Genomic DNA, 13,718 nt, shown 5'->3' with positions numbered 1-13,718 from the left:
AATAGAAGTAGTGAGAGTGGGCATCCTTGTCTTGCTCCAGATTTTAGCAAGAAGGCTTTCAGCTTTTCACCATTGAGTATTATGTTGGCTGTGGGTTTGTCATAAATAGCTTTTATTTTGTTGATATATATATCCTCTATACCCACTTTGGTGAGAATTTTTATCATGAGTGGATGGTGAATTTTGTCAAATGCTTTCTCAGTATCTATTGAGATGATCATGTGATCGTTGTCTTTTCTTTTGTTGATGTGGTGTCATGTATTAAATTTTGAGTGACAGAATTTAACAGCAAAATTGGATCTTCCATCTGTTTCTAGCCATCACTTTATTAGAAATCATATTGGTTACCAATTTATGTTACCATTGAAGAGCCAAAATGTATAATAATAAACTAAACGTAACAAACTGTCATATTGCTTTTATAGGGATTCAAGGATATTTCTCTTGAGAGGTTTATACATGGTGGAGCCAATGTTACAGGATTCCAGTTAGTAGATTTTAATACACCTATGGTAACCAAATTAATGGATCGCTGGAAGAAACTAGATCAGAGAGAATATCCAGGATCCGAGACACCTCCAAAGGTATTTGTTTGTTTTTATCTTATTTATTTTTAGAATTTTTAGTATTTTTTAAAATTTAAGGTAGAAAGCTCATTATGCAGTTTTCCTAGTAATACTTTTCCAGACACAGTGTGACATAGGGCAGAAATATTTTGTCACTCTTTGTCACACAGCCCTTAAAAAACTTCTAAATTTCTATATTTAAGAGAGGAGTTGTTAGACATTAGTTCAAGTAGTTTACTATATTATATTATGTATTATATTATATATTATATTATGTTATATTATATTATTTTATTATTACTTTGTGTATGAATTTCAGTGAAGAAATTGTAACTTTTTAAAAATTTGTATTAACTAAATATTTCAAATGTGAACAATCACTGGTAGCTATTCCACCCAGATAAAAATATATTTGCAAAGTGATTTACAAAGAGTAGGGAAATTGGGAAATTGGTAGAAATGTAAAATGTATAAGCTTCTGCAAAATTTCTCTTTCAAGTTAACAATAAAATGTCAGATTTTTTAATTTTATGTGACAGATATTGCAGAATTATGTTATTGGTATCTACAAAGGAAGCTGGTAAATTTCTGATCATAAGCACATTTTTTTCTCTCCCGAAAAGATAGATGACTTCCTTAGATATCATGTAAATAATGGCATAATGTTTCTTAAACTCCAACTCCTACATGGTTTTGAATTCTTACATAAAAAGGAATAATCATTTCAATAACTTTTACTAATCTCTCACTGTGTATTCTAGTAAAAAGTTTTCAAATATAATTTGGAAATTCAAGCCTAGAAAACTATGATCTAGGGGTAGAGCAAATCGGTTCTTCCATTTCCTAATTATAAAACTTTCCCTACTATCCATGTCAATTTCTTCTCTGTAATATAGGAATTTGGCTAGTCATAATATTTTCACTACTCTATAGAAGCATTGAATTTCAAAAGAAAGCATTTATTGAGTATCCACTATGCTCAAGCACTGTAGTCCAACCCTCTGATTTTACAGATTAATAAATGCAAGATATTAAATGGTATGTTAATTGGCTGTCCCTGAGTCAAGGACCAGGTTTGTGGAATTCCCAGGACCAAGTCATGGGTTCCCTGAGTCTTAGGCAAGTGCATCGTCCACTGTATTAAACCACTTCTCATGCTTAGATAATACATATGAAAGCATATTAAAAAGCCAAAAAATTTTTAAGATGTAAACCACCTTCAGGATTAAAAGAAACTTGAGAAGTCTTTTAGTCTTTTTGCCTTCAAGCTGGTTCAGAGAAAAATCATCCCCAAAGCTCAATTATATCAAGTATTAATACACAAGGAGAAAAGTGTAAATCTCCCTTCTAAACTCATTGGGACACTTTGCTTTACAGCATATTCCCCTCATTCTGTCATCAATGTATGTAGAGACTCCCTTGTCCTTCTCTTCTCTATTTGTATTTCTTCCTTCCTCACATCTTTTTCTCAGCCATTTTTTATCTCAGCCTTTTTTTTTTCTGTAAACCATCTCTTCAAGTTCTTTTTACCCTTACAATTTTAGTATCTAGAATGGGCTTCAAAGTTCTTGGCAGTGTGACTTTTTTTCATTTCAGTGATAATATGTAATAATATGTGTCCACTGTGGTCCTCCTGTCTGGACACACTGGTGTGGTTTGTTCTTCCCTATCTTGCCTTTAGCCTATCAAAATGTTTACTATTTGATCATCTCCAACCAGACTTATCTATGTCAAAGCTTTGGGCACTTTGTTTTATATATAAATACATATAATTTTCTCATCTTTCACAATTTTCTTAACATAATAGTAGTCACCCAGGGGCCATTTAATAAATAGATATAGCCAGTTCTTATTGTTCATGGTAGTTCCATTCTATAAAGTTGCCATGAACACTGAATGAGTGAATACTGAACACTTACTCCTAGGGGAAATTACAAGATGAGGTCACAACATTTTTGTCAACCAATCAACACATAACACTTTGTTTTATGTGTGTTTCTGTTTAAAGATATCTTATTTAAAACACTGTCAATAAGTTAACATTGAATTCATGGCCAATAACAGTATAACTCAAGCCTGAACAAAGCTTATCTAACATGTATTTTTTTCCATAAGACACATCACAGCTTTCTTGTACTGAGGAGCACTAGACAGCCATCTTTTGGGCCATCTTTATAGTCTTCACTATTCCTAGCCAGTATCTAGCTCTCAGATATGCTATGAAATTCAATCCTCACAAGTACCACAGAAGATAGTCATTATTTTGTTTGATTTTGTTCTGCTTCATAGCTGAAGAATGGACAACATATTCCCATAAAACTATGAGTAGCAGAATTAGAATTCACCTAGTTCTCAAAACCTAAATTCTTGCCACTGTGCTGTGATTCTGCCAAACTCTATCTTTTTATATACAAATGTTGATAAACAGAATTCCTCCCACCATTCTAATCACTGGTTAAAGCAGTGAATAGATCTAGGTCAAGACTTAGTTTTATTCTCCTCCAAAATGAAGAGTATGTTTAATAAGAATTTCTAGATACCATCTAGAAATGCGTGCCCATAAATATGATTTCTTGGACTTTAGCACAATAAGACACATGGAAAAGAATGAAATTCTTTAAAATGGTAAAACCAGTTTAAACTACTGCTTCTTTCCATCTATCAGCTCTATGACCCATCAAAAGATTTGCCACTCTGGCTGAATGTCTGCTTTTCTCTGCTCCACTCTATATGATATCTGTTCTCTTTTCTAGTTCACTTGTTTCATAAAAATGAATGGACTTTTTAAAACACAGCAAGTGCTTTTGCTTTTTTGGAGTCATATCTCTCAGCTTCTTTCTTCCTATTAGAAAAGCAACAATAGTTTTCTTTTCTTCTCTCTTGATCCTAAAATGCTAGCATTGCATTTTTTCTCTTGCCCTCTATATCTTTGATAAGTTCTACTTTATTTCCTGTTTTTATTTTCTTGCCATCCAGAAAGATGATTTGATGGCTTTCTCTACTCAGAGGTATGTTGCTCCAGGCAGGGGAGGAGGTATGTCCATTTTTGGCTTAGTACCTTGGTTAAGTACCTTAATTTCCGTCGACCATCCCATTCCAAATATGAGGGTGTATGCTTATCATTAAGCCTATTTTATCATGTCCTTGAAGAATACATAGCAAGGCTTATAATTTATAAGTCACACATAAATCTTTCTGATGAAGCTTTAATTAGATTCTCTGCCATTGAAAGGTTCTTTGTTAGAATTTATATTCTTTATCTTATACATGTTTTAGTCCTTCTCTGCCCAGGATCGCTGACTGCTATGCTTAGCAGATATATTGCCTAAGTTTACTTTCTATGATTTAAATTTCAAATGATTTTTATTAATTTATAAGCAGCAAATCAGGATCATTTTCCACATTCCATAGCACAAAAGTACCTCTCATATAGGCTTAGAATGTGTTAATCATATAGAATTGCCCATATGGAATTCCTGAAAGAGACATTGTAGTTTTTTGTTATGATTAGCAGTTGATGCTCTGCCACACTTCAAGAAAATTGTTCCATATGTTTTATATGTTTAGGAATTTTCTAATCAAACTTTACAAATGTTCACTGTTCTTTTTATTTTCAGCTTAAACAAATCACATTTTCTTCTCAGATTTTCCTCATTTCCTCTCCTAATCTTAATAATCTTTTCCTGAGGGTTTTGTCCTTTCTCAAAGAGAAACATGGGACGATCATCAGAAAGCAGATGATCTATACTTCATTTCTCCACTTTATCCTAAGTTACGATAGAAACTTAGAGAAATGACTTAACCTTCCTGAGCACACTCAACAGGCATGGACATAACAATACTTGTGCTTATTTAGCCATGTGTATACACACTTGTTAAATAAATAGATGTTATTTCTGGCATTCTATATCTGAGTAACAGTAAACATTCCCACTCATTCTTCTGAGAAACTGGACAGAGTTATATACTCCAGGTCAATAAACATATATTAAATCTCAGGGACCCCTGATGGGCATTTGGAGGAGGAAAGAGTGAGACATTCCAGCCCTCCTGGAGTTCAAACACAGCAAGAGATTACAAGGTAGATTTTGGAAATACGGCATTTAGCCTTTTTTTTTTTTTTTTAATACTTTAGCTGTTTCACTTGGACACGACAAAAAGACCACACCTAGAGGCCTTGCTTCTCCCAACTGATGGAAAATTGTGCATTAGAATTTCTATTTTTCAGAGTGTGTTTTCTCCTTTTAAAATCACAGTGTTAAGAATTGATATACAGTCTTTGTAATAAAGCAATAATAGAAATTTCTGAAGCTAGAGGCAATTAATTATCAGTAATTTAACTGCCCTTCTGGCAGCATGATACTTTATGTCATAAACACACAGAGTCCCCAGACTAGTCCCCAATTCTGGTGATTGATAAGAATTTAACATGTACCATTATAATCACTTTCATTTTGTTAGTATACATCTGCTCTGACTTATGATGGAGTCCTTGTGATGGCTGAAACATTCCGAAGTCTTAGGAGACAGAAAATTGATATTTCCAGGAGAGGAAATGCTGGGGATTGTCTGGCAAATCCTGCTGCTCCATGGGGCCAGGGGATTGACATGGAGAGGACGCTCAAACAGGTAACTCACAATTTTATTACGTTCAATTTATTTCACAGTCATTTTTTAATGGAATATTCAAGAAAACAGAATAATCTATCTGTGAATAAATATATATTACAATTGCCATTTTATTATATTGAACCATTTTCATTTCTGAAACATTTCTAAATAGGATACTGGATAGAATACTGATGTTTATAAGATATGTAGATGCTTAGCCAGGATAAGTTGGTTATGCCACAGTAATAAACAACCCCAAGTCTCAGTGGCTTAAAATATCAAAAGAGTATTTCTCACTCACAAACACCAGATTAGTAGGGGCACTTTGTTTATTACAATCACTCAGGGATCCAAGCTGACATAGCAGCTACCATCTTGAATGCTACAACGGGCAAAGAGTTGTGGAGAGGTTTCTAATTGGCAATTAAATGCTCTGGCACTCATCACATCTGTTTACAACTCATTTGTCAGAAAGAGTCACATAGACCTAGCTAACCAAAAAGGGTGCAAGAAGTACAAGCCTACCTTGGACAAGAATGAGGAAGAACCTCAAACATTGGCAAACACTATTAATCTACTAATCTACTGACTACCTCAGTAGATCTTTATTTAATTTTTTTAACATCTTTATTGGGGTATAATTGCTTTCCAATAGTGTGATAGTTTCTGCTTTATAACAAAGTGAATCAGCTAAACATATACATCTATCCCCATATCTCCTCCCTCTAGCGTCTCCCTCTCATCCTCCCTATCCCACCACTCTAGGTGGTCACAAAGCACCGAGCTGATCTCCCTGTGCTATGCAACTGCTTCCCACTAGCTATCTATTTTGCATTTGGTAGTGTATATATGTCCATGCCACTCTCTCACTTTGTCCCAGCTAACCCTTCCCCCTCCCTGTGTCCTCAAGTCCATTCTCTACATCTGCATCTTTATTCCTGTCCTATCCCTAGGTTCTTCAGAACTATTTGTTTTTTAGATTCCATATATATGTGTTAGCATACAGCATTTGTTATTCTCTTTCTGACTTACTTCACTCTGTATGACAGAATCTAGGTCCATCTACCTCACCACAAATAATTCAATTTTGTTTCTTTTTATGGCTGAGTAATATTCCATTGTATATAAGTGCCACATCTTCTTTATCCATTCATCTGTTGATGGACACTTAGGTTGCTTCCATGTCCTGGCTATTGTAAATAGTGCTGCAATAAACATTGTGGTACATCCCTCTTTTTGAATTATGGTTTTCTCAGGGTATATGCCCAGTAATGAGATTGCTGGGTAGTATGGTAGTTCTATGTTTAGTTTTTTGAGGAAATTCCATACTGTTCTCCATAGTGGCTGTGTCAATTTACAGTCCCACCAACAATGCAAGAGGGTTCCCTTTTCACCACACTTTCTTCACCATTTATTGTTCATAGGTTTATTGATGATGGCCATTCTGACCGGTGTGACGTGATACCTCATTGTAGTTTTGATTTGCATTTCTCTAATGATTAGTGATGTTGAGCATCCTTTCATATGTTTGTTGGCAATCTGTATATCTTCTTTGGAGAAATGTCTATTTAGGTCTTCTGCCCATTTTTGGATTGAGTTGTTTATTTTTTTCATATTGAGCTGCATCAGCTGCTTGTAAATTTTGGAGATTAATCCTTTGTCAGTTGCTTCGTTTTCAAATATTTTCTCCCATTCTAAGGGTTGTCTTTTCATCTTGTTTGTGGTTTTCTTTGTTGTGCAAAAGCTTTTAAGTTTTGTTAGGCCTGATTTGTTTATTTTTATTTGTATTTCCCTTTCTCTAGGAGGTGGGTCAAAACGGATCTTTCTGTGATTTATGTCATAGAGTGTGCTGCCTATGTTTTCCTCTAAGAGTTTTATACTATCTGGCCTTACATTTAAGTCTTTAATCCATTTTGAGTTTATTTTTGTGTATGATGTTAAGTGTTCTAATTTCATTCTTTTACATGTAGCTGTCCAGTTTTCCCAGCACCACTTATTGAAGAGGCTGTCTTTTCTCCATTATATATTCTTGCCTCCTTTATCAAAGATAAGATGACCATACATGCGTGGGTTTATCTCTGGGCTTTCTATCCTGTTCCATTGATCTATATTTCTGTTTGTATGCCATTACAATACTGTCTTGATTACTGTAGTTTTGTAGTATAGTCTGAAGACCAGGAGCATGATTCTTCCAGCTCTGTTCTTCTTTCTCAAGATTGCTTTTGCTATTCAGTGTCTCTTGTGTTTCCATACAAATTGTGAAATTTTATGTTCTAGTTCTGTGACAAATGCCATTGGTACTTTGATAAGGAGTGCATTGAATCTGTAGATTGTTTTGGGTAGTATAGTCAGTTTCACAATGTTGATTCTTCTAGTCTGATAACAGGGTCTATCTCTCAATCTGTTTGCATAATTTTAAATTTCTTTCATCAGTGTCACATGGTTTTCTGCATACAGGTCTTTTGTCTCCCTAGGTAGGTTTATTCCTAGGTATTTTATTCTTTCTGTTGCAGTGGTAAATGGTAATATTTCCTTAATCTCTCTTTCAGATTTTCATCATTAGTGTATAGGAATACAAGAGATTTCTGTGCATTAATTATTAGTAATTAATTATGATTACTAGTAGTTTTCTGGTAGCATCTTTAGTATTCTCTATGCATAGTATCATGTTATCTGCAAACAGTGACAGCTTTACTTCTTTTCCGATTTGGATTCCTTTTATTTCTTTATCTCCTCTGATTTCTGTGGCTAAAACTTCCAAAACTATGTTGAATAATAGTGGTGAGAGTGGACAACCATGTCTTGTTCCTGATCTTAGAGGAAATGGTTTCACTTTTTCACCATTGAGAATGATGTTGGCTGTGGGTTTGTCACATATCGCCTCTATTATGTTGAGGTAAGTTCCCTCTATGCTTACTATCTGGAGAGTTTTTATCATAAATTGGTGTTGAATTTTGTTGAAGGCTTTTTCTGCATCGATTGAGATGAAAATATGGTTTTTCTACTTCAATTTGTTAATATGGTATATCACATTGATTGATTTGTATATATTGAAGAATCCCTGCATTGCTGGGATAAACCCCACTTGATCATGGTGTATGATCCTTTTCATGTGCTGTTGGTTTCTGTTTGCTAGTATTTTGTTGGGGATTTTTGCATCTATTTTCATCAGTGATACTGGTCTGTAGTTTTCTTCTTTGTGACATTTTTGTCCAGTTTTGGTATCAGGGCGATGGCGGCTTCATAGAATGAGTTTGGTAGTGTTCTTCCCGCTGTTATATTTTGTAAGAATTTGAGAAGGATAGGTGTTGGTTCTTCTCTAAATGTTTGATAGAATTTGCCTGTGAAGCCATCTGGTCCTGGGCTTTTGTTTGTTGGAAGATTTTTACTCACAGTCTCAATTTCAGTGCTTGTGGTAGGTCTGTTTATATTTTGTATTTCTTCCCAGTTCAATCTCGGAAGGTTGTGCTTTTCTAAGATTTGTTCATTTCTTCCAAGTTGTCCATTTTATTGGCATATAATTGCTTGTAGTAATATCTCATGATCCTTTGTTTTCCTGCAGTGTCTGTTGTTACTTCTCCTTTTTCATTTCTAATTCTATGGATTTGAGTCTTCTCCCTTTTTTTCTTGATGAGTCTGGCTAATGGTTTATCAATTTTGTTTATCTTCTCAAAGAACCAGCTTTTAGTTTTATTAATCTTTGCTATCATTTCCTTCATTTCTTTTTCATTTATTTCTGATCTGTTCTTTATGATTTCTTTCCTTCTGCTAACTTTGCAGTTTGTTTTGTTCTTTTTTTCTCTGATTGCTTTAGGTGTATGTTTAAGTTGTTTATTTGAGATGTTTCTTGTTTCTTGAGGTAGGATTATATTGGTGTAAACTTCCCTCTTAGAACTGCTTTTGCTGCATCCCATAGGTTTTGGGTCATCGTGTTTTCACTGTCATTTGTTTCTAGATATTTTTTTATTCCCTCTTTGTTTTCTTCAGTTATCACTTGGTTATTTAGTAGTGTAATGTTTAACCTCCATATATTTTTATTTTTTACAGATTTTTTCCTGTAATTGATATCTAGTCTCATAGTGTTGTATCGGTAAAGATACTTGGTATGATTTCAATTTTCTTAAATTTATCAAGGCTCGGTTTGTGACTTAAGGTATGATCTGTCCTGGAGAATGTTCCATGTGCACTTGAGGAGAAAATGTAATCTGATGTTTTCGGATGGAATGACCTACAAATATCAATTAAATCTAACTGGTCTATTTTGTCATTTAAAGCTTGTATTTCCTAAGTAATTTTCTGTGTGGGTGATCTGTCCATTAGTGTAGGTGAGGTGATAAAGTCCCCTACTATTATTGTGTTACTGTCGATTTTCTCTTTTATAGCTGTTAACATTTGCCTTATGTATTGAGGTACTCCTATGGTGGGTGCACATATACTTATAATTGTTAAATATTCTTGGATTAATCCCTTGCTCATTTTGTAGTGTCCTTCCTTGTCTCTTGTAACATTCTTTATTTTAAAGTCTATTTTATCTGATATGAGTATTGCTACTCCAGCTTTCTTTTGATTTCCATTTACATGGAATATCTTTTTCCATCCCCTCACTTTCAGTCTGTATGTGTCCCTAGGTCTGAAGTGGGTCTCTTGTAGACAGCATATATATGGGTCTTGTTTTTGTATCCATTCAGCCAGCCTATGTCTTTTGGTTGGAGCCTTTAATCCATTTACATTTAAGGTAGTTATCGATATGTATGTTCCTATTACCATTTTCTCAATTGTTTTGTGTTTGTTATTATAGGTCTTTTCCTTCTTTTGTGTTTCCTGCCTAGAGAAGTTCCTTTAGCATTTGTTGTAGAGCTGGTTAGGTCATGCTAAATTCTCTTATCTTTTGCTGGTCTGTAAAGTTTTTAATTTCTCCATCAAACCTGAATGAGATCCTTGCTGGATAGAGTGATCTTGCTTGTAGGTTTTTCTCCTTCATCACTTTATATATGTCTTGCCACTCCCTCTGGCTTGAAGAGTTTCTGCTGAAAGATCAGCTGTTACCTTTATGGAGATTCCCTTGTATGTTATTTGTCATTTTTCACTTTCTGCTTGTAACATTTTTTCTTTGTATTTAATTTTTTGTAGTTTGATTAATATGTGTCTTGGCTTTTTGTCCTTGGATTTATCCTGTATGGGACTCTCTTTGCTTCCTGGACTTGATTGACTATTTCCTTTCCCATATTAGGGAAGTTTTCAGCTATAATCTTTTCAAATATTTCCTCAGTCCCTTTCTTTTTCTATTCTTCTTCTGGGACCCCTATAATTCGAATGTTGGTGCATTTAATGTTGTCCCAAAGGTCTCTGAGACAATTGTTGTCCTCAATTCTTTTCATTCTTTTTTCTTTATTCTGCTCTGCAATAGTTATTTCCACTATTTTATCTTCCAGGTCACTTATCCATTCTTCAGCTTCAGTTATTCTGCTATTGGTTCCTTCTAGAGAATTTTTAATTTCATTTATTGTTTTGTTCATCATTGTTTGTTTGCTCTTTAGTTCTTCTAGGTCCTTGTTAAACATTTTTTGTATTTTCTCCATTCTATTTCCAAGATATTGGATCATCTTTTCTATCATTACTCTGAATTCTTTTTTAGGTAGACTGCCTATTTCATCTTCATTTGTTTACTCTGGTGAGTTTTTACCTTGCTCCTTCCTCTGCTGTGTATTCCTCTGTCTTCTCGTTTTGCTTAACTTACTCTGATGCGTTCTCCTTTTCATAGGCTGCAGGTTCATAGTTCCCATAGTTTTTGGTTTCCTCTTCCAGTGGGTAAGGTTGGTTCAGTGGGTTGTGTAGGTTTCCTGGTGGAGTGGACTGCTTCCTGTGTTCTGGTAGATGAGGCTGGTTCTTGTCTTTCAGGTGGGCAAGTCTGCTTCCAGTTGTTTGTTGTAGGGTGTCTGTGACCTTACTATGATTTTAGGCAGCCTCTCTGCTAATAGGTGGTGTGGTATTCCTGTCTTGCTACTTGTTTGACATAGGGTGTCCAGCACTGTAGCTTGCTGGTCGTTGAGTGGAGCTGTGTCTTAGCATTGAGATGGATATCTCTGGGAGAGCTTTTGCTGTTTGATATTATGTGGATCTGGGAGGTCTCTGGTGGACCAATGTCCTGAATTTGGCTCTCCCATCTCAGAGGCACAGGCCTGACACCCAACTGGAGCACAAAGATCCTGTCAGCTATATGGCTCCGAAGAAAAGGGAGAAAAAAAGAAAGAAAGAGGAAAATATAAAATAATGTTATTAAAATAAAATTTTAAAAAATTATTAAAATTAAAAAATTTTAAAGTAATAATAAAAAAAGAAAGAAGAGAGCAACTGAACCAAAAAACAAATCCACTAATTATAACAAATGCTAAAAACTGTACAAAAAAAAAAAAGGGACAGACAGAATGCTAGGACAAATGGTAAAAGCAAAGCTCTACAGACAAAATCACACACAGAACCATACTCATACACACTCACAAAAAGAGAAAAAGGAAATATATATATATATATATATATATATATATATATATATATATATATATATATATATATAAAAGAGGAAGAGAGCAACCAAATCAATAAACAAATCTACCATGATAATAAACTCTAAATACTAAACTAAAATAAACGTAAGACCAGAAACAAATTAGATGCAGAAAGCAAACCCCAAGCCTACAGTTGCTCCCAAAGTCCACCACCTCAATTTTTGGAATATTCATTGTCTATTCAGGTATTCCAGAGATGCAGGGTACATCAAGTTGATTATAGAGATATAATCCGCTGCTCCTGAGGCTGTTGGGTGAAATTTCCTTTTCTCTTCTTTGCACATCTCCTGGGGTTCAGCTTTGGATTTAGCCCTGCCTCTGCGTGTAGGTCACCAGAGGGCGTCTGTTCTTTGCTCAGACAGGATGGGGTTAAAGAAGCAGCTGATTGGGGGCTCTGGCTCACTCAAGCCGGGCGGAGGGAGGGGTACGGAATGCGGGGCCAGCCTGCGGTGGCAGAGGCCGGCATGACGTTGCAACAGCCTGAGGTGTGCCATGTGTTCTCCTGGGGAAGTTGTCCCTGGATCACGGGACCCCGGCAGTGGTGAGCTGAACAGGCTCTGGGAGGGGAGGTGTGGATAGTGACGTGTGCTTGCACACAGGCTTCTTGGTGGCTGCTGCAGCAGCCTTAGCATTTCATGCCTGTCTCTGGTGTCTGCTCTGATAGCTGTGGCTCGCGCCCGTCTCTGGAGCTTGTTTAGGCGGTGCTCTGAATCCTCTCTCCTTGCGCACCCCAAAACAATGTTCTCTTGCCTCTTAGGCAGTTCCAGACATTTTCCCAGACTACCTTCCAGCTAGCTGTGGTGCACTAGCCCCCTTCAGGTTGTGTTCACGCAACCAACCCCAGTCCTCTCCCTGGGATCTGGCCTCCGAAGCCAGTTCCTCAGCTCCCAGACCCCACCCACCCTGGTAGGTGAGCAGACAAACCTCTCAGGCTAGTGAGTACTGATCGGCACCGATCCTCTGTGTGGGAATCTCTCTGCTTTGCCCTCTGCACCCGTATTGCTGCGCTCTCCTCCATGGCTCCGAAGCTTCCACCCCACCACCCCCCATCTCCAACTGTGAAGGGGCTTCCTAGTGTGTGGAAAGTTTTCTTCCTTCACAGCTTCCTCCCAGAGGTTCAGGTCCTGTCCCTATTCTTTTGTCTCTGTTTTTTCTTTTATCTTTTGTCCTACCCAGTTACGTGAGGGAGTTTCTTGCCTTTGGGAAGTCTGAGGTCTTCTGCCAGCATTCAATAGATGTTCTGTAGGAGTTATTCCACATGTAGATGTATTTCTAATGTATTTGTGGGGAGAAAGTTGATCTCCACGTCTTACTCCTCCACCATCTTGAAGGTCTCTTCTCAGTAGATCTTTAAATTCCTGTAACCTTGGATTAAGTGTTTGTTTATTTTAGTATTTTATAGTTAATACTAACACTATTTTTCAAGTGATTAATGTGATATGTGTGTATTTTTAGTATTACATCTTAAATGTTCTGAAATGCCATGGGTTCAGAACGTAAGTTAAGTATAAATGAATTAAAAGGAAATTTGGAATAAAGTACACTTGAATATTTGCAAAAATATGTTTATTTTTCTGAATTTCTTATATCTTAATTTTAATGTTAGCGAGGAGAAATATGATCTGATATGGTTATCAGGGCTATTTAATCTGTATGTGGATATGCAGATAAAACAGAAAAGTAACTATAAAACAAACCATATTTCCATTCCTATAAACAATATTTCAATATTGAGGAAGTATTCTGTTAGTTACAATGGGAACTTCATAATAAAAAATAAATAAATAAAACATGTTCATCTTCCAAACACATAACAGAATTGCTTATATATTACTTTGGTATTCCTCTTTCAGATTCTATCCCAGTAGCTCAAATATCCCATGTTTTTTTAGTGAGTTGCTTATAATTTATAGTTCCATACCCATGTGTAGTCATAAGCCTAGCAGATGAAGTCAAGATTTCTGTAATTAAAATG

At 35.8% G+C, this 13,718-nt stretch overlaps 1 protein-coding gene across 3 annotated transcripts in view; it reads left to right on the top strand.

Annotated features, from left to right (window-relative positions):
• GRIA4 (glutamate ionotropic receptor AMPA type subunit 4) overlaps positions 1-13,718 on the top strand; it is a gene marked incomplete at both ends in the record, with an annotated part of 489,699 nt that overhangs the window by 400,588 nt on the left and 75,393 nt on the right. For all 3 annotated transcript variants that reach the window (XM_079708692.1, XM_079708693.1, XM_079708694.1), the window contains 2 exons: positions 426-584; positions 5,028-5,195. In XM_079708692.1, the coding sequence (XP_079564818.1) occupies positions 426-584; positions 5,028-5,195 (327 nt within the window). The remainder of the gene's footprint in view (positions 1-425; positions 585-5,027; positions 5,196-13,718) is intronic.

This window comes from Hyperoodon ampullatus (assembly GCF_949752795.1).
Source record: "Hyperoodon ampullatus genome assembly, chromosome: 7".
In the NCBI taxonomy this organism is placed as follows: domain Eukaryota; kingdom Metazoa; phylum Chordata; class Mammalia; order Artiodactyla; family Ziphiidae; genus Hyperoodon; species Hyperoodon ampullatus.
Note: the sequence above shows the minus strand (reverse complement) of the source record. Positions and strands in the feature narration are given on the sequence as shown.